General features: G+C 47.3%; 1 protein-coding gene across 4 annotated transcripts in view; it reads right to left on the reverse strand.

The window, feature by feature from the left end:
• The window catches only part of BRAF (B-Raf proto-oncogene, serine/threonine kinase), a 284,434-nt gene that overhangs the window by 157,417 nt on the left and 101,379 nt on the right, over window positions 1-25,638 (reverse strand). For all 4 annotated transcript variants that reach the window (XM_063928964.1, XM_063928963.1, XM_063928961.1 and 1 more), the window contains exons 3-5: window positions 11,577-11,831; window positions 11,034-11,137; window positions 6,718-6,820 (exon numbers count right to left, since the gene is read on the reverse strand). In XM_063928964.1, coding sequence (XP_063785034.1) covers window positions 6,718-6,820; window positions 11,034-11,137; window positions 11,577-11,831 — 462 coding nt within the window. The remainder of the gene's footprint in view (window positions 1-6,717; window positions 6,821-11,033; window positions 11,138-11,576; window positions 11,832-25,638) is intronic.

Here is a 25,638-nt window from a genome sequence, read left to right on the forward strand (position 1 = left end):
ACACAAAGCAAATCTGCATGCAGGTGTATCTAGTGCAGTATATATATATATATATATATATATATATATATATATATATATATATATATATATATATATTTATATTTATATTATATATTATATATATATATATATATATATATTTATATTATATATATATATATATATATATATATATATATATATATACACATAAATACACACACACACACACACACACACACACACACATATATATATACATACACACACATATGCATACATACATACACATACACATATATACATACATACATACACACATACATCAAACGAACAGATCTAGTTACTGTTTCGATAATATTAGTACATGAGTTTAAAACAAAACAATTTTCAATTACATAGAATAAAATTTGTTCATAAAAGTACAGAATAAAACATGGTACGTCTACGTGTGATTTTACAGAGGACGTCTTCGGATATATCCGGTTTTACATTCAGTTTTTAGTGTATTTCTTTGCTAAAACATACAATACAGAAGTAGAACAATAGGATCGCCCCAACGCGTTTCGTCCCCATCGGGACTTCATCAGGGGTAATTTATTAGACTTAATAACTAGTATGAAAAATCTCAGCGTGATGTGGCTCCATTACGGAAAAAAACGTGTCCATACACTAATATGCAGTATCCCAACGATGGTCTAAAATGACTGCTACGGAATGCAGATAAGTGTCTGCCACTGAACTTTAGCAGATCTAGAATAGCCTTCTGCACATATAATAATATAGGGATATGCGACAAGGATGATGTGCTCCTCTCAGAGTTCAGAGAAAAAAAAAAAGAAAAGAATATATATTTTATAAATATATCTCACCGGTAAATCTATTTCTCGTAGTCCGTAGTGGATGCTGGGACTCCGTAAGGACCATGGGGAATAGCGGCTCCGCAGGAGACTGGGCACAACTAAAGAAAGCTTTAGGACTACCTGGTGTGCACAGGCTCCTCCCTCTATGACCCTCCTCCAGACCTCAGTTAGGATACTGTGCCCGGAATAGCTGACACAATAAGGAAGGATTTTGAATCCCGGGTAAGACTCATACCAGCCACACCAATCACACCGTATAACTCGTGATACTATACCCAGTTAACAGTATGAACAATAACTGAGCCTCTCAACAGATGGCTCAACAATAACCCTTTAGTTAAACAATAACTATATACAAGTATTGCAGACAATCCGCACTTGGGATGGGCGCCCAGCATCCACTACGGACTACGAGAAATAGATTTACCGGTGAGTAAAATCTTATTTTCTCTGACGTCCTAAGTGGATGCTGGGACTCCGTAAGGACCATGGGGATTATACCAAAGCTCCCAAACGGGCGGGAGAGTGCGGATGACTCTGCAGCACCGAATGGGCAAACTCTAGGTCCTCTTCAGCCAGGGTGTCAAACTTGTAGAATTTAGCAAATGTGTTTGACCCCGACCAAGTAGCTGCTCGGCAAAGTTGTAGAGCCGAGACCCCTCGGGCAGCCGCCCAAGAAGAGCCCACCTTCCTCGTGGAATGGGCTTTCACTGATTTAGGATGCGGCAGTCCAGCCGCAGAATGTGCAAGCTGAATCGTACTACAGATCCAGCGAGCAATAGTCTGCTTTGAAGCAGGAGCACCCAGCTTGTTGGGTGCATACAGGATAAACAACGAGTCAGTTTTCCTGACACTAGCTGTCCTGGAAACATAAATTCTCAGGGCCCTGACTACGTCTAACAACTTGGAAGCCTCCAAGTCTTTAGTAGCCGCAGGCACCACGATAGGTTGGTTCAAATGAAAGGCTGATACCACCTTAGGGAGAAACTGGGGACGAGTCCTCAATTCTGCCCTATCCATATGGAAAATCAGATAAGGGCTTTTACATGACAAAGCCGCCAATTCTGACACACGCCTGGCCGAAGCCAAGGCCAACAGCATGATCACTTTCCACGTGAGATATTTTAATTCCACGGTTTTAAGTGGCTCAAACCAATGTGACTTTAGGAAGTCCAACACCACGTTGAGATCCCAAGGTGCCACTGGAGGCACAAAAGGGGGCTGAATATGCAGCACTCCCTTAACAAAAGTCTGAACTTCAGGTAGTGAAGCCAGTTCTTTTTGGAAGAAAATCGATAGAGCCGAAATCTGGACCTTAATGGAACCCAATTTCAGGCCCATAGTCACCCCTGACTGTAGGAAGTGCAGAAATCGACCTAGCTGAAATTCCTCCGCTGGGCCTTCCTGGCCTCACACCCCGCAACATATTTCCGCCATATGCGGTGATAATGGTTTGCGGTCACTTCTTTCCTAGCTTTAATAAGCGTAGGGATAACTTCCTCCGGAATACCCTTTTCCTTCAGGATCCGGCGTTCAACCGCCATGCCGTCAAACGCAGCCGCGGTAAGTCTTGGAACAGACAGGGCCCCTGCTGCAGCAGGTCCCGTCTGAGCGGCAGAGGCCATGAGTCCTCTGCGATCATTTCTTGAAGTTCTGGGTACCAAGCTCTTCTTGGCCAATCCGGAACAATGAGTATAGTTCTTACTCCTCTCCTTCTTATTAGTCTCAGTACCTTGGGTATGAGAGGCAGAGGAGGGAACACATACACCGACTGGTACACCCACGGTGTTACCAGAGCGTCCACAGCTATTGCCTGAGGGTCCCTTGACCTGGCGCAATATCTTTTTAGCTTTTTGTTGAGGCGGGACGCCATCATGTCCACCTATGGCCTTTCCCACCGGTGTACAATCATTTGGAAGACTTCTGGATGAAGTCCCCACTCTCCCGGGTGGAGGTCGTGTCTGCTGAGAAAGTCTGCTTCCCAGTTGTCCACTCCGGGAATGAACACTGCTGACAGTGCTAACACATGATTTTCCGCCCATCGGAGAATCCTTGTGGCTTCTGCCATTGCCATCCTGCTTCTTGTGCCGCCCTGTCGGTTTACATAGGCGACCGCCGTGATGTTGTCTGACTGGATCAGCACCGGCTGGTGTTGAAGCAGGGGTCTTGCCTGACTTAGGGCATTGTAAATGGCCCTTAGTTCCAGAATATTTATGTGTAGGGAAGTCTCCTGACTTGTCCATAGTCCCTGGAAGTTTCTTCCCTGTGTGACTGCCCCCCAACCTCGAAGGCTGGCATCCGTGGTCACCAGGACCCAGTCCTGTATGCCCTCTAGAAGATGAGCACTCTGCAGCCACTACAACAGCGACACCCTGGTCCTTGGAGACAGGGTTATCAGCCGATGCATCTGAAGATGCGATCCGGACCACTTGTCCAACAGATTCCACTGAAAGATCCTTGCATGGAACCTTCCGAATGGAATTGCTTCGCAAGAAGCCACCATCTTTCCCAGGACTCGCGTGCAGTGGTGCACCGACACCTGTTTTGGTTTTAGGAGGTCTCTGACTAGAGATGACAACTCCTTGGCCTTCTCCTCCGGGAGAAATACTTTTTTCTGTTCTGTGTCCAGAACCATCCCGAGGAACAGTAGACGCGTTGTAGGAACCAGCTGCGACTTTGGAATATTCAGGATCCAGCCGTGCTGTTGTAGCACTTCCCGAGCTAGTGCTACACCGATCAACAACTGTTCCCTGGACCTCGCCTTTATAAAGGAGATCGTCCAAGTACGGGATAATTAAAACTCCCTTTCTCCGAAGGAGTATCATCATTTCGGCCATTACCTTGGTAAATACCCTCCGTGCCGTGGACAGACCAAACGGCAACGTCTGGAATTGGTAATGACAGTCCTGTACCACAAATCTGAGGTACTTCTGGTGAGGAGAGTAAATGGGGACATGCAGGTAAGCATCCTTGATGTCCAGTGATACCATGGAATCCCCCTCGTCCAGGCTCGCAATTACCGCCCTGAGTGATTTCATCTTGAACCTTCTTATATAAGTGTTCAAGGATTTTAAATTTAAAATGGGTCTCACCGAACCGTCCGGTTTCGGTACCACAAACATTGTGGAATAGTAACCCCGTCCTTGTTGAAGGAGGGGTACCTTGATTATAACCTGCTGAGAATACAGCTTGTGAATCGCCTCCAGCACTGCCTCCCTGTCCGGGGGAGCTGTCGGCAAGGCAGATTTGAGGAAACTGGTCGCTGAAGTTCTTGAGACGGGCCCCCACCGTACCTGGCTCCGCCTGTGGAGCCCCAGCGTCATGTGGTGGACTTAGAGGAAGCGGGGGAGGACTTTTGTTCCTGGGAACTGGCTGTATGTTGCAGCTTTTTCCCTCTACCTCTGCCTCTGGGCAGAAAGGACGCGCCTTTAACCCGCTTGCCTTTCTGGGGCCGAAAGGACTGTACCTGATAATACGGTGCTTTCTTTGGCTGTGAGGGAACATGGGGCAAAATGTTGATTTCCCAGCTGTAGCTGTGGAAACGAGGTCCGAGAGACCATCCCCAAACAACTCCTCACCCTTGTAAGGCAAAACTTCCATGTGCCTTTTAGAATCAGCATCACCTGTCCACTGCCGAGTTCCTGGCAGAAATGGACATTGCGTTTATTTTAGATGCCAGTCGGCAATTATCCCTCTGTGCATCTCTCATGTATAAGACTGCGTCTTTAATATGCTCTATGGTTAGCAATATAGTGTCCCTGTCTTAAGGTACAGAGAATCTGACCACGCAGCTGCAGCACTGCACATTCCTGCTGAAGCAATAGCTGGTCTCAGTATAATGCCTGAGTGTGTATATACAGACTTCAGGATAGCCTCCTGCATTCTATCTGCAGGCTCCTCTAGGGCGGCCGTGTCCTGAGACGGTAGTGCCACCTTCTTTGACAGACGTGTGAGCGCTTTATCCACCCTAGGGGATGTCTCCCAACGTGACCTATCCTCTGGCGGGAAAGGGTACGCCATTAGTAACCATTTAGAAATTACCAGTTTCTTATCGGGGGAAACTCACGCTTCTTCACACATTTAGTTCATCGGATGGGGAAAAAACCACTGGAAGCTTTTTTCTCCCCAACATAATACCCTTTTTTGTGGTACCTGGGGTAATATCAGAAATATGCAACACATTTTTTATTGCCGTAATCATGTAACGGGTGGCTCTATTGGAATGTACAGTAGTCTCATCGTCGTCGACACTGGAGTCAGTATCCGTGTCGACATCTGTGTCTGCCATCTGAGGTAGTGGGCGTTTAGGGCCCCTGATGGCTTTTGAGAAGCCTGGGCAGGCACGGGCTGAGAAGCCGGCTGTCCCACATCTGCTATGTCGTCAAACCTTTTATGTAAGGAGTTGACACTGTCACGTAATTCCTTTCACATGTCCATCCACTCAGGTGTCGACCCCGCAGGGGGTGACATCACATTTATCGGCATCTGCTCCGCCTCCACATAAGCCTCCTCATCAAACATGTCGACACAGCCGTACCGACACACCGCACACACACAGGGAATGCTCTGACTGAGGACAGGACCCCACAAAGCCCTTTGGGGAGACAGAGAGAGAGTATGCCAGCACACACCAACAGCGCTATATAACACAGGGATTAACACTATAACTGAGTGATTTTTCCCAATAGCTGCTTGTATACACAATACTGCGCCTAAATTTAGTGCCCCCCCCCCCTCTCTTTCTTACCCTATGTAGTCTGGAAACTGCAGGGGAGAGCCTGGGAGCGATCCTTCCAGCGGAGCTGTGAGGGAAAATGGCGCCAGTGTGCTGAGGGAGATAGCCCCGCCCCTTTTTCGGTGGACTTCTCCCGCATTTTTCTATGTATATCTGGCAGGGGTATTTTACACATATATAGTCTCTATGACTATATTATGTGTTTTTTTGCCAGCCAAGGTACTTAATATTGCAGCCCAGGGCGCCAGCCAAGGTGTTTTTATTGCTGCTCAGGGCGCCCCCCCCCCCCAGCGCCCTGCACCCATCAGTGACCGGAGTGTGAGGTGTGCATGGGAAGCAATGGCGCAATGGCGCACAGCTGCAGTGCTGTGCGCTACCTTGTTTGAAGACCGAAGTCTTCTGCCGCCGATTTCCAGGACTCTTATTGCTTCTGGCTCTGTAAGGGGGACGGCGGAGCGGCTCCGGGAACGGACGATCGAGGTCGGGCCCTGTGTTCGATCCCTCTGGAGCTAATGGTGTCCAGTAGCCTTAGAAGCCCAAGCTAGCTGCAAGCAGGTAGGTTCGCTTCTCTCCCCTTAGTCCCTCGTAGCAGTGAGTCTGTTGCCAGCAGATCTCACTGAAAATAAAAAACCTAAAATAAACTTTCTTTTTCTAGGAGCTCAGGAGAGCCCCTAGTGTGCATCCAGCTCAGCCGGGCACAAGATTCTAACTGAGGTCTGGAGGAGGGTCATAGAGGGAGGAGCCAGTGCACACCAGGTAGTCCTACAGCTTTCTTAGTTGTGCCCAGTCTCCTGCGGAGCCGCTATTCCCCATGGTCCTTACGGAGTCCCAGCATCCACTTAGGACGTCAGAGAAATATACACACATACACATATATATACACATATATATATATATATATATATACACACACACACACACATACATACATATACATACATATATACATACATATATATATATATATATATACATATATACATATATACACACACACACACACACACACACACATATACATACACACACACATATATACAGTTTTATTTATTTTTTACTATGTGCATACTGATTATTTGCATGTACAAGGCATTGTTCTGTTGTAAATAACACGTATACATTTTCTATTGTACCTACAAAGTTATGGGTTGTGAGGGGAACATTCTCCAAAACTTCTACATGCAGTTCCTCCCCCGTCAGCCAGCTGATGTCTGTGTCCCAGCCGATTGGCTTCTTTTCCCTGTGGGGAGAATAGTAGGCGTATTAAGTACCAAAAAGATCAAAAAGTTTGTTTTAAGACTCCATGGTCAGACCTCTCTCATGCCTAGGGGGGATACGGCCGTTAGGTCGACCACTGAAGGTCGACATTGGCATTACGGCGACATGTACTAGGTCGACAGGTCAAAAGGTCGACATGAGTTTAAATTTTCCCCTTAATTTTTGGACTTTTTCGTACTTTACGATCCACGTGGACTACAATTGGGAACGGTAACCTGTGCCGAGCACAGCGGTAGCGGAGCGAGGCACCTTGCCCGAAAGTGAGGTGACACTGTGTACTAATTGGGATTCCCCGTCACTTTACGAAGAAAACTACACCAAAAAAAGTCCAAAAACTCATGTCGACCTGTTGAACTAGTACATGTTGACCAAATGCCCATGTCGACTATCAGTGGTCGACCTAAGTTGAGTCGACTCAACGACCCATTACCGCCTAGGGATGGCCATCAGTGTGATTAGCTTCGATGGACACCATCAGTGGTTAACCTTGAAGGTATAAAACCATTCACATGTAATCAATCAATGGATTCAACCAACGATGGCCATTCCTGTGCTATAACTCACTAAGCTGCCATCCAATCAGAGCCTGGGGGCGTAGCTACACTGGTGCATTAGGGCGCAGAGCTAAGCTCAGTCCCCGGCATTAAGTAGGAAACAAAAACATTGAGGACTCCATCATCGATGGTGGAAAATCCTTGGTTCTCCGCCATCGACAGCAAAACTATGAACTGTTTGTAATCATCGATGGCCATCCCTCTGGCTTTCACTGCTGGAATACTTTCTTTCACTCCTTGGCCTAGGCCATTAGAAGAGATAAGTATGCTTAGCGCGTGTCTTTTAGTAACAGTGCCCAGCGCAGGTACAGCAATATAGGTTGTGGGTATTCGGTATAGTGTAGTTAGGAGCTGCTTTGTCAGAGAATGATGATCAGCCATAACATAGTGGCATCCACTATCACCATACTTACCAGTAACATTGAATAAGTGAGGAGGTGTAAGTACTGTAACAACTGAAAACTCCTTTGTGGAACGGTTAGTAGACTATTGCCCTATCCAGCGTCACCGTTTCAGCTCAGACTTGCTTATACCATTTTGTCCAAACGCACGCATATCCCCTCCCACCTCAAACCACGATCTGGCTCTTTTGGCCGTAATTTATTGTACCTAGGCCTTGCCGCTATACATTATTTGGCACCTATTCAGTGTCAGTGTCCTTTCCTCAGCATAACACGTCTGGAGACACGTGAACATTACACAAACCCTCACTCACATGCAACTCGCATTCCCTGCACAGCACTGCACATACCCTCTTCTATCACAGGTGTAGCAGTATACCATTCCCTTATTACACTATGAACAGTTATAACCAAGCTTGCTCTTATGGTCGCAAATATGGTTCTTAGCCGTTACAGGTTACCCCAAATTACTCAGCCCAGCCAAAGCTACCCTCCGCTCCCTCTTCCCTCACTACTGCATCAGTCACTAAGTGATCCCTTTATTGTCACATCCAGAAAGGGCTCCGACATGTGCACGTTTAGGAATACTTCCGTCTGACTCTTTAGGGTGAGGTAGAAGAACCCCAACAAGAGGGATAAAAAGAACATACAGCAGTTAGTGTCTGCGGGGAGACTTTCCTCTAAGACTGCTGTGATGCACCATTTGCTACAGGGCATACGGTCCCAAAAGGAGCTGCCCACCGTGCAACTTCTGGTGACCACTGAGGCTACAGCTGCACTTTCCATTATCTTCATGGTTATGTGTGCCAAGTACCAATAGGTCTGTATGACACGGACAGAGGTGCTACCTCCCAGAACCTTCATGGCTATGTGTGCTAATTACCAATAGGTCTGTATGACACGGACAGAGGTGCTACCTCCCAGAACCTTCATGGCTATGTGTGCGCCAAGTACCAATAGGTCTGTATGACACGGACAGAGGTGCTACCTCCCGGAAACTTCATGGCTATGTGTGCTAAATACCAATAGGTCTGTATGACACTGATAGAGGTGCTACCTCCCGGAACCTTCATGGCTATGTGTGCTAATTACCAATAGGTCTGTATGACACTGATAGAGGTGCTACCTCCCAGAACCTTCATGGCTATGTGTGCTAATTACCAATAGGTCTGTATGACACGGACAGAGGTGCCACCTCCCGGAACCTTCATGGCTATGTGTGCTAATTACCAATAGGTCTGTATGACACGGACAGAGGTGCTACCTCCCAGAACCTTCATGGCTATGTGTGCTAATTACCAATAGGTCTGTATGACACGGACAGAGGTGCTACCTCCCGGTATCTTCATGGCTGTGTGCGCCAAGTACCAATAGGTCTGTATGACAAGGACAGAGGTGCTACCTCCCGGAACCTTCATGGCTATGTGTGCTAAATACCAATAGGTCTGTATGACACGGACAGAGGTGCTACCTCCCAGAACCTTCATGGCTATGTGTGCGCCAAGTACCAATAGGTCTGTATGACACGGACAGAGGTGCTACCTCCCGGAAACTTCATGGCTATGTGTGCTAAATACCAATAGGTCTGTATGACACTGATAGAGGTGCTACCTCCCGGAACCTTCATGGCTATGTGTGCTAATTACCAATAGGTCTGTATGACACTGATAGAGGTGCTACCTCCCAGAACCTTCATGGCTATGTGTGCTAATTACCAATAGGTCTGTATGACACGGACAGAGGTGCCACCTCCCGGAACCTTCATGGCTATGTGTGCTAATTACCAATAGGTCTGTATGACACGGACAGAGGTGCTACCTCCCAGAACCTTCATGGCTATGTGTGCTAATTACCAATAGGTCTGTATGACACGGACAGAGGTGCTACCTCCCGGTATCTTCATGGCTGTGTGCGCCAAGTACCAATAGGTCTGTATGACAAGGACAGAGGTGCTACCTCCCGGAACCTTCATGGCTATGTGTGCTAAATACCAATAGGTCTGTATGACACGGACAGAGGTGCTACCTCGCGGAACCTTCATGGCTGTGTGCTCTAAATACCAATAGGTCTGTATGACACGGACAGAGGTGCTACCTCGCGGAACCTTCATGGCTGTGTGCGCTAAATACCAATAGGTCTGTATGACACGGACAGAGGTGCTACCTCCCGGAACCTTCATGGCTATGTGTGCCAAGTACCAATAGGTCTGTATGACACGGACAGAGGTGCTACCTCCCAGAACCTTCATGGCTATGTGTGCCAAGTACCAATAGGTCTGTATGACACAGACAGAGGTGCTACCTCCTGATACCTTCATGGCTATGTGTGCCAAGTACCAATAGGTCTGTATGACACAGACAGAGGTGCCACCTCCCGGTATCTTCATGGCTATGCGTGCCAAGTACCAATAGTTCTATATGACACAGACAGAGGTGCTACCTCCTGATACCTTCATGGCTATGCGTGCCAAGTACCAATAGGTCTGTATGACAAGGACAGAGGTGCTACCTCCCGGTATCTTCATGGCTATGCGTGCCAAGTACCAATACGTCTATATGACACGGACAGAGGTGCTACCTCCCGGAACCTTCATGCTCATTAGCCACTTAACGGATGATTTTTCCCTTCAAAACCAGTCATAAAATAGTTTTTTTTATTTAATATAGTTTAAAAAAGTATTTTGAAAAAAAATTATTTAAAATATTATATTATGCACATCTGCAGAACGGATCTCCTCACCAAAAACGGGGGACAGAGTGGGGCGGCGCGGCCGCATGTGATCTGACCATGCGAGTCAATGCTTAATGGAGAAGTTGCTGAAGCAGTTATGGAGGAGGAGGGCAGGGTAAGTCTGTGCAGCACATGTCAGGCAGCTGGGGGTATTTCTCTGCAATACAGGGCTGGCAAGGATCGGTCATCTCGGGGTAATATAGGTTATTGTGTAGATGCCCACGCCAAGCTGCCAGGTAAGACAATGAGCGTATGTTCGCCCAGAGCTGGCCAGGATTTTACAGGATTACACCCAGTTACAAAAAAAATAAAATATATAATAATAATAATACATATAATAAATGTGTTAAATGGCTACAGATAAAAGGGCGATAGAGAGTTTGGACAGTAAGCGCCAATGGGGTAAGAACAAGGTGAATAATTGAGGGGAACCTCTGTAAAGTGCTGCGTGTTGCCTTTTCAATAGACTGTTAATGCAGATACGTCTTACCCATCCTGAACCCTGTACACCGCACAACATTCCGGGATCAGACCTCGCATCATCAGTGCTTTCTTGAGGCTGTCCCTAACGGTCACTCCACATCGGGCTGGTACCTGGGGCAACAAACATGTGCATTACTCCTACAGATCAGACAAAGGCACCGAGGAGAGCCGCAAATCACCAGTTACGTTATCCCACTCTTCTGGTGACTAGTATTACCAATTACTACACACTGGGTGTACTTACAGGGACACAAACCAGTAGCGTGCTTGAGTGGGAAGGGGTGTAACCCGAACTCTAAGTCAGCACCCACGGGCTACCTGCGGAAGTGTGATCCATTTCCCCAAAGGGCCCCCTTATGAAGTGTCATTGCTTTGGTACAGTAGCTGTTCTAGAGTGTCCTAAATCACGGAATATTCATTAACCCTGGGCTTGCAGTCAGCTCATCGGCATGCAGCTACCCAAAGGCTTTGCAGGCACTAAATGTTTTAGGATCAACATCGCCCCCACCCCGTCAGCAAGGTCTTCAACTGGTGGCTTAGGAGTACTCACCACGGTGCGCTGTTTGTTAGGTAGGAAGACTCTAACAATGGGTTTCTGAGGAGATTTGGGGTTGATTCGGGAGAGATCAGAGGGGTTCTGAAGGACGGACAAGGACGTAGGCGCTAGAGACAGAGTAGAGGGGACTGATGATAGAGTCATTTCTGAGGATAGTGATGAAGATTCTGTTCCATTCCCCATGGACTCCAATAACTGCTGCTCCCTCTGCTGGAGGGCATCTAGTTTACTTGTGTACTCCTCATAAGCCTGTAGTAATAAAATAAAAATAAAGTAAATAAAAAAATTACAGGTAAATGCTGCCATACATCACAAACCTAAATTACTATTTGTTGTATAAAGAGGTCATTTCACAACCATAAAGTATCATCTAGTGAATGCTGCCGAGTGATCATTATAGCTTCGTAAAATAAATATATAAATAAACAAAGTAAAAAAAAAAATTAAATAAATAAAAGTGACATCCAGCAACTTTTGAAATATTACAGTATTATGGTTTGGGGGCCTGCACACATTACTTAACGTTGCACCTCCTCATGGTTGTATTACTACTATATGGGTCTGTAAAGAGCAGTGGTTATTAGACATTAAGAAAATGGGCAAGGTAATTCTACTGCAGAGGAAAAAAAAAGTAATTAGCTCACTCATCTTAAAACATAATAAAAATTAAAAAAATAGGATTTTAATACCTACCGGTAAATCCTTATCTATTAGTCCGTAGAGGATGCTGGGGACTCCGTAAGGACCATGGGGTATAGACGGGATCCGCAGGAGACATGGGCACACTAAGACTTTGAATGGGTGTGAACTGGCTCCTCCCTCTATGCCCCTCCTCCAGACTCCAGTTAGAGAACTGTGCCCAGGGAGATGGACATTTCGAGGAAAGAATTTATTTGTTTAAACACGGTGAGTGTCATACCAGCTCACATCACGAACATACTGCAGAACGTGGCATTCAATAGAATACCTGCCAACGGCATGAACAATACACAGCCACATGCTGATAAATATATAACACAACCGGTGCGTCAACCCAACCAATAATAAGATACCGCATGCCATGGCATGAACAACGTCAGCAACAGCCCGACAGAAAAGAAACACCACAAGAGTGTAACCATAACCAATAACTGCAGACACAGTACGCACTGGGATGGGCGCCCAGCATCCTCTACGGACTAAGAGAAAAGGATTTACCGGTAGGTATTAAAATCCTATTTTCTCCTATGTCCTAGAGGATGCTGGGGACTCCGTAAGGACCATGGGGTTTATACCAAAGCTCCAGACCGGGCGGGAGAGTGCGGACGACTCTGCAGCACCGATTGAGCAAACAGGAGGTCCCCATCAGCCAGGGTAGCAAACTTGTAGAGCTTAGCAAAAGTGTTTGAACCTGACTAAGTAGCCGCTCGGCAAAGTTGAACCGCCGAGACTCCTCGGGCATCTGCCCAAGAAGAGCCCATCTTCCTAGTAGAATGGGTCTCCACCGACCTCGGTAATGGCAATCCAGCCGTAGAACGAGCACGCCGAATCGTATCACAGATCCAGCGTGTAACAGACTGCATAGACGCAGGCGCCCCAAACATGCTGGGAGCATACCGGCCAAACAGAGCCTCTGTTTCCCCAATCTGAGCCAAAATTGGCGACCTAAATATTCAAAGCCCTGACTACATCGAGAGACTTTGAATCAGCCAATGCTTAAGTAACCACAGGCATCAAAATAGGCTGGTCTCTGCGAAACACAGAAACCACATTTGGCAGAACTATTATCAGAGTTCTTAATTCCACTCTATCCACATGGAAGATCAAACAGGGGCTCTTGTGAGACAAAGCCGCTACTTCCGACACCCGTCTTGCGGACGCCAAGGCCAATAGCATGACCACTTTCCAAGAGAGAAATTTTAACGCAACCTTCCATAAAGGTTCCAAACAGTGCGACACAAGAAACCGCAACACCATGTCAAGGTCCCACGGTGCCAATGGGGCACAAATGGAGGATGGATGTGCAGTACTCCTTTCACGACAGTCTGAACTTCCAGAAAGGTGGCCAATTCTTTTTTTTTTTTTTAAAGAAAATTTATAAGGCCAAAACTGCACTGAGATAGAGCCTAACTTTAGGCCTGCATCCACACCTGCTTGCAAAGAATAGAGAAGAACGACCCAGCTGAAAGTCTTCCGTAGTAGCCTTCTTGGATTCACACCAAGACACACATTTATGCCAAAGACTGTGGTAAGACCTTGCCGTTACTTCTTTTCTAGTCTGAAGAAGTGTGGAAATGACTTCACTGGGAATACCCTTTCGGGCTAGGATATGGCGCTCAACCGCCACGCCGTCAAACGCAGCCGCGGTAAGTCTTGATAGACGCCCGGATCTTGCTGTAGCAGTTCCTCATGTAGAGGAAAAGGCCAGGGATCTTCTATGAGTAAATCTTGAAGAACTGGATACCTGCTAACACTTCATTTACTCAATCAAGTACCACAGGAGTCGGCAATGCCGACAGAGAGATTCCCATAACTGTCTGCGACAGAGCCCTCACACATGTCGACACATGTGTGCTAAAAGCTATAGTGGTTATCTGACAGGGAAAACACAGTCATTTATACACAACACACTTACTACACGGCCATTATCTAATATAGTGCTATACTATATATCACTACTCACTGTGCCCCCCTTCGTTTACACTACTATGTACCCAGTGCTTTTGGTGGGGAGTGCTGGAGAAAATGGCGCTGTGCTGTGAGGGCTAAGCCACGCCTCCTTCTCGGCGCGTTTCAGCCCCGCTGTTATCTTAGCCGCTCATGCTGGCGGGGATTCATATACAGTGTCCGTGCACTGTATACATGTCATGCCAGGCTTCTTAGTGAGGTATATTGCTGCCCAGGGCGCCCCCCCCCCCCCCCTGCGCCCTGCACCCTGTGAGTGCCGTTGGTGTGTGGGAGCAATGGCGCGCGGCGCGACCACTGCGCGGTACCTCCAGGACACTGAAGTCTTCTGCCGCCACTGAAGTCTTTTTTCCTTCTCATACTCACCCGGCTTCTTTCTTCTGGCTTCTGTGAGGGGGGTGACGGCGCGGCTCCGGGAACAAGCAGCTAGGCGCACCAAGTGATCGAACCCTCTGGAGGTAATGGTGTCCAGTAGCCTAAGACGCAGAGCCTTTAACTCACAGAAGTAGGTCTGACTTCTCTCCCCTCAGTCCCACGATGCAGGGAGCCTGTAGCCAGCAGGTCTCTCTGAAAATAAAAAACCTAACAAAGTCTTTTAGAGAAACTCAGTAGAGCTCCCCTAGTGTGTGTCCAGTCACTCCTGGGCACAGAGTCTAACTGGAGTCTGGAGCAGGGGCATAGAGGGAGGAGCCAGTTCACACCCATTCAAAGTCTTATAGTGTGCAGATGTCTCCTGCGGATCCCGTCTATACCCCATGGTCCTTACGGAGTCCCCAGCATCCTCTAGAACGTAGGAGAAAAAAAAAATGGACCATTGAATGCACATCATATTGACAGCCTTACTCCTGGCAACTAGTCTATGGAATCCTTCTAAAAGGCCTGAATTTGAGCACGTTGCCTGGGCTCTTTAGGGATCCTTCCACAAAGGCACTGGGGCAAACGTAACCTGGTTTTGCCTTATTTAACACGGACACTTTAAATGCGACTTCCAGCTCGCCGCTGTTTCAGAAAACCCGGTATCCGATTACGTTTGCTCTATTGTGTTTTGGAATGTATTTGGAGATGCGATGGTACTTATAACACCCATAGGATAGTGCGTGTCAAACCCCGTACTCCTGGAACCACAACAGTGCATGTTTTCCAGATTATCTAGCTGGAGCACAGGTGTGTAAATGTCTAACACAATAGATCTATAGATCGTACTAATTAATCCTGAGGATAGCTTGAAAACATGCATTGTTTGGGGTTCCATGAGGACAGAATTCCCAAGTGCCCATATTTGTTGACCTCAAAAGGGGCAGTATTCCAACAATAAATGCATGTTTCTGGGTAGGTAGGGGTGGGGTTTTAGGCAGATGGGGACCAATGCTCGTTCCGTCCACCGCTAAGTTACATAGGCTCACAAATGCCGACCAACAGGAACTATTCCCACTCCTGACCGCCGGTCACACATATCCAAAGTGTAAGGGGGCAACCCCTGTGCCTTTTCAAATGCATATATCTCTATTAATTAAATAGGCTCTTCCCAAGTAAGCCTATGCATGCTACAGAAGCAGCAATAAAAAAGACACCTCGTATAACCCAGCATAATTAATAATGCAGAATTTTGCCTGACAGCGTAAGAAATGTAATTCCTCTAATGCACATCTCTCCAGATAAAGTTGTAGGGAAACAAACACCAAATCCCTTTTCAGCACGATTTCCCCTCAGCCTGGAACGGACAGCTGCTGTAACTTGTCAGCTTCGTGATTTACTACACACATCGTCTGCTGAAACAGGTTACTGCAAACTGGCCCGAAGTTAGGCAGCAATCCCCATTCCGGCCGAGATAAAGGGACGGACGTTGCAGCGTTCAAGATAAGAGTAACGCAGACAATTCAGCGGACATGACACGTCCATTATTCAGCAACAGTACCAATTAGATAAATAGGGTAATATCGTGTGCGTATAATATTATACATACATATATATATAATAAGAATTTACTTACCGATAATTCTATTTCTCGGAGTCCGTAGTGGATGCTGGGGTTCCTGAAAGGACCATGGGGAATAGCGGCTCCGCAGGAGACAGGGCACAAAAAGTAAAGCTTTTCCAGATCAGGTGGTGTGCACTGGCTCCTCCCCCTATGACCCTCCTCCAGACTCCAGTTAGGTACTGTGCCCGGACGAGCGTACGCAATAAGGGAGGATTTTGAATCCCGGGTAAGACTCATACCAGCCACACCAATCACACCGTACAACTTGTGATCTAAAACCAGTTAACAGTATGATAACAGAGGAGCCTCTGAAAGATGGCTCCCTAAACAATAACCCGAATTAGTTAACAATAACTATGTACAAGTATTGCAGATAATCCGCACTTGGGATGGGCGCCCAGCATCCACTACGGACTCCGAGAAATAGAATTATCGGTAAGTAAATTCTTATTTTCTCTATCGTCCTAGTGGATGCTGGGGTTCCTGAAAGGACCATGGGGATTATACCAAAGCTCCCAAACGGGCGGGAGAGTGCGGATGACTCTGCAGCACCGAATGAGAGAACTCCAGGTCCTCCTTTGCCAGGGTATCAAATTTGTAGAATTTTACAAACGTGTTCTCCCCTGACCACGTAGCTGCTCGGCAGAGTTGTAATGCCGAGACCCCTCGGGCAGCCGCCCAAGATGAGCCCACCTTCCTTGTGGAATGGGCCTTAACAGATTTAGGCTGTGGCAGGCCTGCCACAGAATGTGCAAGTTGAATTGTGTTACAAATCCAACGAGCAATCGACTGCTTAGAAGCAGGCGCACCCAACTTGTTGGGTGCATACAGTATAAACAGCGAGTCAGATTTTCTGACTCCAGCCGTCCTTGAAATGTATATTTTTAAAGCTCTGACAACGTCCAACAACTTGGAGTCCTCCAAGTCGCTTGTAGCCGCAGGCATTACAATAGGCTGGTTCAGGTGAAACGCTGATACCACCTTAGGGAGAAAATGCGGACGCGTCCGCAGCTCTGCCCTATCCGAATGGAAAATTAAATAAGGGCTTTTATAAGATAAAGCCGCCAGTTCAGATACTCTCCTGGCGGACGCCAGGGCCAGTAACATAGTCACTTTCCATGTGAGATATTTCAAATCCACATTTTTTAGTGGTTCAAACCAATGGGATTTGAGGAAATCTAAAACTACATTTAGATCCCACGGTGCCACCGGAGGCACCACAGGAGGCTGTATATGCAGTACTCCTTTGACAAAAGTCTGGACCTCAGGAACGGAGGCCAATTCTTTTTGGAAGAATATTGACAGGGCCGAAATTTGAACCTTAATAGATCCCAATTTGAGACCCATAGACAATCCTGATTGCAGGAAATGTAGGAAACGACCCAGTTGAAATTCCTCCGTCGGAGCACTCCGATCCTCGCACCACGCAACATATTTCCGCCAAATGCGGTGATAATGCTTCGCGGTGACTTCCTTTCTTGCCTTAATCAAGGTAGGAATGACTTCTTCTGGAATGCCTTTTCCTTTTAGGATCTGGCGTTCAACCGCCATGCCGTCAAACGCAGCCGCGGTAAGTCTTGGAATAGACACGGTCCCTGCTGAAGCAGGTCCTGTCTTAGAGGTAGAGGCCACGGATCGTCCGTGACCATCTCTTGAAGTTCCGGGTACCAAGACCTTCTTGGCCAATCCGGAGCCACTAGTATCGTTCTTACTCCGCTTTGCCGTATGATTCTCAATACCTTTGGTATGAGAGGCAGAGGAGGAAACACATACACCGACTGGTACACCCAAGGTGTTACCAGCGCGTCCACAGCTATTGCCTGCGGATCTCTTGACCTGGCGCAATACCTGTCCAGTTTTTTGTTGAGGCGAGACGCCATCATGTCCACCATTGGTCTTTCCCAACGGTTTATTAGCATGTGGAAAACTTCTGGATGAAGTCCCCACTCTCCCGGGTGAAGATCGTGTCTGCTGAGGAAGTCTGCTTCCCAGTTGTCCACTCCCGGGATGAACACTGCTGACAGTGCTATCACGTGATTCTCCGCCCAGCGAAGGATCCTGGCAGCTTCTGCCATTGCACTCCTGCTTCTTGTGCCGCCCTGTCTGTTTACATGGGCGACTGCCGTGATGTTGTCCGACTGGATCAACACCGGTCTTCCTTGAAGCAGAGGTTCCGCCTGGCTTAGAGCATTGTAGATTGCTCTTAGTTCCAGAATGTTTATGTGAAGAGACTTTTCCAGGCTCGACCACACTCCCTGGAAGTTTCTTCCTTGTGTGACTGCTCCCCAGCCTCTCAGGCTGGCGTCCGTGGTCACCAGGATCCAATCCTGTATGCCGAATCTGCGGCCCTCCAATAGATGAGCCCTCTGCAACCACCACAGAAGAGATACCCTTGTCCTTGGAGACAGGGTTATCCGCAGGTGCATCTGAAGATGCGTGCATTGATGTACAGACACCTTTCCTGGTTTTAGGAGATTCCTGACCAGGTCGGATAACTCCTTGGCTTTTTCCTCGGGAAGAAAAACCTTTTTCTGAACCGTGTCCAGAATCATCCCTAGGAACAGCAGACGAGTTGTCGGCATTAATTGGGATTTTGGAATATTCAGAATCCATCCGTGCTGCTTTAGCACCTCTTGAGATATTGCTAATCCCATCTCTAGCTGTTCTCTGGACCTTGCCCTTATTAGGAGATCGTCCAAGTATGGGATAATTAATACGCCTTTTCTTCGAAGAAGAATCATCATCTCGGCCATTACCTTTGTAAAGACCCGAGGTGCCGTGGACAAACCAAACGGCAGCGTCTGAAACTGATAGTGACAGTTTTGTACAACGAACCTGAGGTACCCCTGGTGTGAGGGGTAAATTGGAACGTGGAGATACGCATCCTTGATGTCCAAGGATACCATAAAGTCCCCTTCTTCCAGGTTCGCTATCACTGCTCTGAGTGACTCCATCTTGAACTTGAACTTCTTTATGTACAGGTTCAAGGACTTCAGATTTAGAATAGGCCTTACCGAGCCATCCGGCTTCGGTACCACAAATAGAGTGGAATAATACCCCTTCCCTTGTTGTAGAAGAGGTACCTTGACTATCACCTGCTGAGAGTACAGCTTGTGAATGGCTTCCAAAACCGTCTCCCTTTCGGAAGGGGACGTTGGTAAGGCAGACTTCAGGAAACGGCGAGGTGGATCTGTCTCTAATTCCAACCTGTACCCCTGAGATATTATCTGCAGGATCCAGGGATCTACCTGCGAGTGAGCCCACTGCGCGCTGTAATTTTTGAGACGACCTCCCACCGTCCCCGAGTCCGCTTGAGAAGCCCCAGCGTCATGCTGAGGCTTTTGTAGAAGCCGGGGAGGGCTTCTGTTCCTGGGAAGGAGCTGCCTGTTGCTGTTTCTTCCCTCGACCTCTGCCTCGTGGCAGATATGAATAGCCCTTTGCTCTCTTATTTTTAAAGGAACGAAAGGGCTGCGGTTGAAAAGTCGGTGCCTTTTTCTGTTGGGGAGTGACTTGAGGTAGAAAGGTGGATTTCCCGGCTGTAGCCGTGGCCACCAAATCTGATAGACCGACTCCAAATAACTCCTCCCCTTTATACGGCAAAACTTCCATATGCCGTTTTGAATCCGCATCGCCTGTCCACTGTCGCGTCCATAAAGCTCTTCTGGCCGAAATGGACATAGCACTTACCCGTGATGCCAGTGTGCAGATATCCCTCTGTGCATCACGCATATAAAGAAATGCATCCTTTATTTGTTCTAACGACAGTAAAATATTGTCCCTGTCCAGGGTATCAATATTTTCAATCAGGGACTCTGACCAAACTACCCCAGCACTGCACATCCAGGCAGTCGCTATAGCTGGTCGTAGTATAACACCTGCATGTGTGTATATACTTTTTTGGATATTTTCCATCCTCCTATCTGATGGATCTTTAAGTGCGGCCGTCTCAGGAGAAGGTAACGCCACTTGTTTTGATAAGCGTGTTAGCGCCTTGTCCACCCTAGGAGGTGTTTCCCAGCGCTCCCTAACCTCTGGCGGGAAAGGGTATAATACCAATAATTTCTTTGAAATTATCAGCTTTTTATCAGGGGCAACCCACGCTTCATCACACACGTCATTTAATTCTTCTGATTCAGGAAAAACTATAGGTAGTTTTTTCACACCCCACATAATACCCTGTTTAGTGGTACCTGTAGTATCCGCTAAATGTAACGCCTCCTTCATTGCCAAAATCATATAACGTGTGGCCCTACTGGAAAATACGGTTGATTCGTCACCGTCACCACTGGAATCAGTGCCTGTGTCTGGGTCTGTGTCGACCGACTGAGGCAAAGGGCGTTTTACAGCCCCTGACGGTGTTTGAGGCGCCTGGACAGGCACTAATTGATTGTCCGGCCGCCTCATGTCGTCAAACGACTGCTTTAGCGTGTTGACACTATCCCGTAATTCCATAAATAAAGGCATCCATTCTGGTGTCGACCCCCTAGGAGGTGACATCCCCATATTTGGCAATTGCTCCGCCTCCACACCAATATCGTCCTCATACATGTCGACACACACGTACCGACACACAGCAGACACACAGGGAATGCTCTAAACGAAGACAGGACCCACTAGCCCTTTGGGGAGACAGAGGGAGAGTCTGCCAGCACACACCAAAAAGCGCTATATATGACAGGGATAGCCTTATAATAAGTGCTCCCTTATAGCTGCTTTATATATATCAAGATATTGCCATTAAATTTGCCCCCCCTCTCTGTTTTACCCTGTTTCTGTAGTGCAGTGCAGGGAAGAGACCTGGGAGCCGTCCTGACCAGCGGAGCTGTGAGAGGAAATGGCGCCGTGTGCTGAGGAGATAGGCCCCGCCCCTTTTTCGGCGGGCTCGTCTCCCGCTATTTTGTGAATACAGGCAGGGGTTAAATATCTCCATATAGCCTCTGGGGGCTATATGTGAGGTATTTTTAGCCTTTATATAGGTTTACATTTGCCTCCCAGGGCGCCCCCCCCCAGCGCCCTGCACCCTCAGTGACTGCGTGTGAAGTGTGCTGAGAGGAAAATGGCGCACAGCTGCAGTGCTGTGCGCTACCTTTAGAAGACTGCAGGAGTCTTCAGCCGCCGATTCTGGACCTCTTCTTACTTCAGCATCTGCAAGGGGGCCGGCGGCGCGGCTCCGGTGACCATCCAGGCTGTACCTGTGATCGTCCCTCTGGAGCTGATGTCCAGTAGCCAAGAAGCCAATCCATCCTGCACGCAGGTGAGTTCACTTCTTCTCCCCTCTGTCCCTCGTTGCAGTGATCCTGTTGCCAGCAGGAATCACTGTAAAATAAAAAACCTAAGCTAAACTTTCTCTAAGCAGCTCTTTATGAGAGCCACCTAGAATTGCACCCTTCTCGGCCGGGCACAAAAATCTAACTGGAGTCTGGAGGAGGGTCATAGGGGGAGGAGCCAGTGCACACCACCTGATCTGGAAAAGCTTTACTTTTTGTGCCCTGTCTCCTGCGGAGCCGCTATTCCCCATGGTCCTTTCAGGAACCCCAGCATCCACTAGGACGATAGAGAAATATATATATATATATATATATATATATATATATATATATATATATATATAATCTAGAGAGGGCACTCATAGCGTAAAACCGACAATTTTAATTGTTAAAAGCACATAATATACAGTACAGCATGAAACGTGTACGCCCCGTACCGCAACGTAACCAGTGTGGGCTGGTTGCCACATGGCAAATTGATAAACCTCACGGCAGTGACGGGAACTCTGATGCAGGATGCCCAGAACTCTCACTACCCGCCGCTGATCACCACCGGGGACCGCCACGGGTCGGGTCACTGGAGCCGCTGACACAGGATCTCACAAACGCAGGTGAACGATGACGTCACGAAGCTCCGCCCCTACGCATTTCATCAGAGACTTCGTCAGAGGGCTGGGCTTCGTGACGTTAGTGCACATACTTCAACTAAATGGCGGCCAATCACATAGCCGTTCTCTACTGACATACTTCATTTGAACAAATACGGAGTGTCAGGCTGCACGGAGATCATATACTTATAGCGCATCTGCTTATAGGTTATATCATTAATATCCAATATACCAATAAGTATATTGTTACAGGTTAAATAAACCCCCTAATAATTACGCACAATGATCGTATACTTATAGCCGCACAAAGATCATATACTTCTAGCGCATCTGTTTACGGGTTATATAGCTAATATTCTAAAACCCAATTTACCAATTGGTATATTGTAACGATTCCTACAAAGTTAAGTGTACACCCAGTAAATATGAATTGAATGCTCCTATTTGTACTACCTTTTATACTCCGCAGGCGGACACGCAGTTTACAAAAAAGATACACACATCTTAAAAACAATAACAGGTACCTCTTGGTAACAGAAACTAAAGAAAAACTATTCTCCATATACTTTTACCATACTAGACACAATATTATAACAGTATCTCTGCTCTATTTTTGTATCAAAATACAAGTTGCAGTTTTTCCACAATACTGTAACCTTACAATTTGATTGTTTAGGATTGCTATTACCAAATTTATATTCACTACTGTTAGCCCATACAGTGAACCACTAATCTCGTATCGATTAAAGTACTCAAATTATTGTTTATATAATATTTTAGATGGAACAGAGAATATGCCCCGACACTCCAATGACCTATCTAGGTTGTGCTGTGCTCCGGTGCCCTCCTTAAGGGAATGCACCCCTAAATATGCATCGTTTGGAGGGAGCGGCACTCTGGACACTGTAAACAGGCAAATCTCATGTCCTAAGGAAGGGGCTGGAGCCCCGAAACGTTGACAGAATAAACACTGTTGTTTGGTGAGATTTGCCTGTTTACAGTCTCCAGAGTGCCGCCTCCCTCCAAACGATAGATAGATAGATAGGATTTTAAACCTACCGGTAAATCTTTTTCTCCTAGTCTGTAGAGGATGCTGGGGACTCCGTAAGGACCATGGGGTATAGACGGGCTCCGCAGGAGATATGGGCACTATAAAGAACTTTAGAATGGGTGTGCACTGGCTCCTCCCTCTATGCCCCTCCTCCAGACCTCAGTTAGAGAAACTGTGCCCAGAGGAGATGGACAATACAAGGCAGGATTTTGTTAATCTAAGGGCAAGATTCATACCAGCCCACACCATCCACACCGTATAACCTGGAATATACGCAACCAGTTAACAGTATGAACAAAAAACAGTATCAGCCCAAGACTGATCTCAACTGTAACATAACCCTTATGGAAGCAACAACCATATACAAGCCATGCAGATTTTGTCCGCACTGGGACGGGCGCCCAGCATCCTCTACGGCAGTGATTTTCAACCTTTTTTTACTCGCAGCACACCGAACTATATTTTAAAATTGCCAAGGCGCACCATCAGTTCACCACAGAAAAAAACAAAAAACACACATTGGCCCTCACATTAAAGAAAACAAAACACATACATTGGCCTACACAGAAAAAACAACCACATTGCTCCACATAAATCCTATTGCTCCCCACATGAATTATTCACATTATTCCCCACATAAATCCTTATTCTCCCCACATAAATCCTATTGTTCCTCACAGGAGAAATAAAATAACAAATATTAGCCCCTACCGGTCAGCTGTCCTCCTCTATGTCCCTCAGTGGCGGGGGTTATTCATAGTGGAGTGCTGCAAATACTGAGCAGTGGGCGGTTGGGCAGGTGTGGATGTGGGTGGTCAAGGAAAGCTGTGTATGCAGGCAGGAACTGGAAAGATGTGTGTGCAGGTGGGTGGGTTGGCTGGGTGGTGAGACGCAGCGTCCGTGACCTATGATATCACACTGCCGCGTCTTCAAGGCATACGTCACAGCCAGAGAACGACTGATCCTCTAAGAAGAGCCACGGGCCAACAGTTCACTCTGAAGGTGCAGGAAGCTGCTCTGGCTCCGCGGCACACCTTGCAACTGGTCGCGGCACACTAGTGTGCCACGGCACACTGGTTGAAAAAGCCTGCTCTACGGACTAGGAGAAAAAGATTTACCGGTAGGTTTAAAATAAGAATTTACTCACCGGTAATTCTATTTCTCATAGTCCGTAGTGGATGCTGGGAACTCCGTAAGGACCATGGGGAATAGCGGCTCCGCAGGAGACTGGGCACAAAAGTAAAGCTTTAGGACTACCTGGTGTGCACTGGCTCCTCCCCCTATGACCCTCCTCCAAGCCTCAGTTAGGATACTGTGCCCGGACGAGCGTACACAATAAGGAAGGATTTATGAATCCCGGGTAAGACTCATACCAGCCACACCAATCACACCGTACAACTTGTGATCTGAACCCAGTTAACAGTATGATAACAGAGGAGCCTCTCGAAGGATGGCTCACTACAACAATAACCCGATTAGTTAACAATAACTATGTACAAGTATTGCAGATAATCCGCACTTGGGATGGGCGCCCAGCATCCACTACGGACTATGAGAAATAGAATTACCGGTGAGTAAATTCTTATTTTCTCGGACGTCCTAGTGGATGCTGGGAACTCCGTAAGGACCATGGGGATTATACCAAAGCTCCCAAACGGGCGGGAGAGTGCGGATGACTCTGCAGCACCGAAAGAGAGAACTCCAGGTCCTCCTCAGCCAGGGTATCAAATTTGTAGAATTTTGCAAACGTGTTTGCCCCTGACCAAGTAGCTGCTCGGCAAAGTTGTAACGCCGAGACCCCTCGGGCAGCCGCCCAAGATGAGCCCACCTTCCTTGTGGAATGGGCTTTTACAGATTTTGGCTGCGGCAGGCCTGCCACAGAATGTGCAAGCTGAATTGTACTACAAATCCAACGAGCAATAGTCTGCTTAGGAGCAGGAGCACCCAGCTTGTTGGGTGCATACAGTATAAACAGCGAGTCAGATTTTCTGACTCCAGCCATCCTGGAAACATTTTTTCAGGGCCCTGACTACGTCCAGTAACTTGGAGTCCTCCAAGTCCCTAGTAGCCGCAGGTACCACAATAGGCTGGTTCAGGTGAAACGCTGAAACCACCTTAGGGAGAAACTGAGGACGAGTCCTCAATTCTGCCCTATCCGTATGAAAAATCAGGTAAGGACTTTTATAGGACAAAGCCGCCAATTCTGACACGCACCTGGCTGAAGCCAGGGCTAACAGCATTACCACTTTCCATGTGAGATATTTTAAGTCCACAGTGGTAAGTGGTTCAAACCAATGTGATTTTAGGAACCCCAAAACCACATTGAGATCCCAGGGTGCCACTGGAGGCACAAAAGGAGGCTGTATATGCAGTACCCCCTTGACAAACGTCTGAACTTCAGGAACTGAAGCCAGTTCTTTCTGGAAGAAAATCGACAGGGCTGAAATTTGAACCTTAATGGACCCTAATTTTAGGCCCATAGACAGTC

The sequence above is a fragment of the Pseudophryne corroboree genome, chromosome 6 (assembly GCF_028390025.1).
Source record: "Pseudophryne corroboree isolate aPseCor3 chromosome 6, aPseCor3.hap2, whole genome shotgun sequence".
NCBI classification, from domain to species: domain Eukaryota; kingdom Metazoa; phylum Chordata; class Amphibia; order Anura; family Myobatrachidae; genus Pseudophryne; species Pseudophryne corroboree.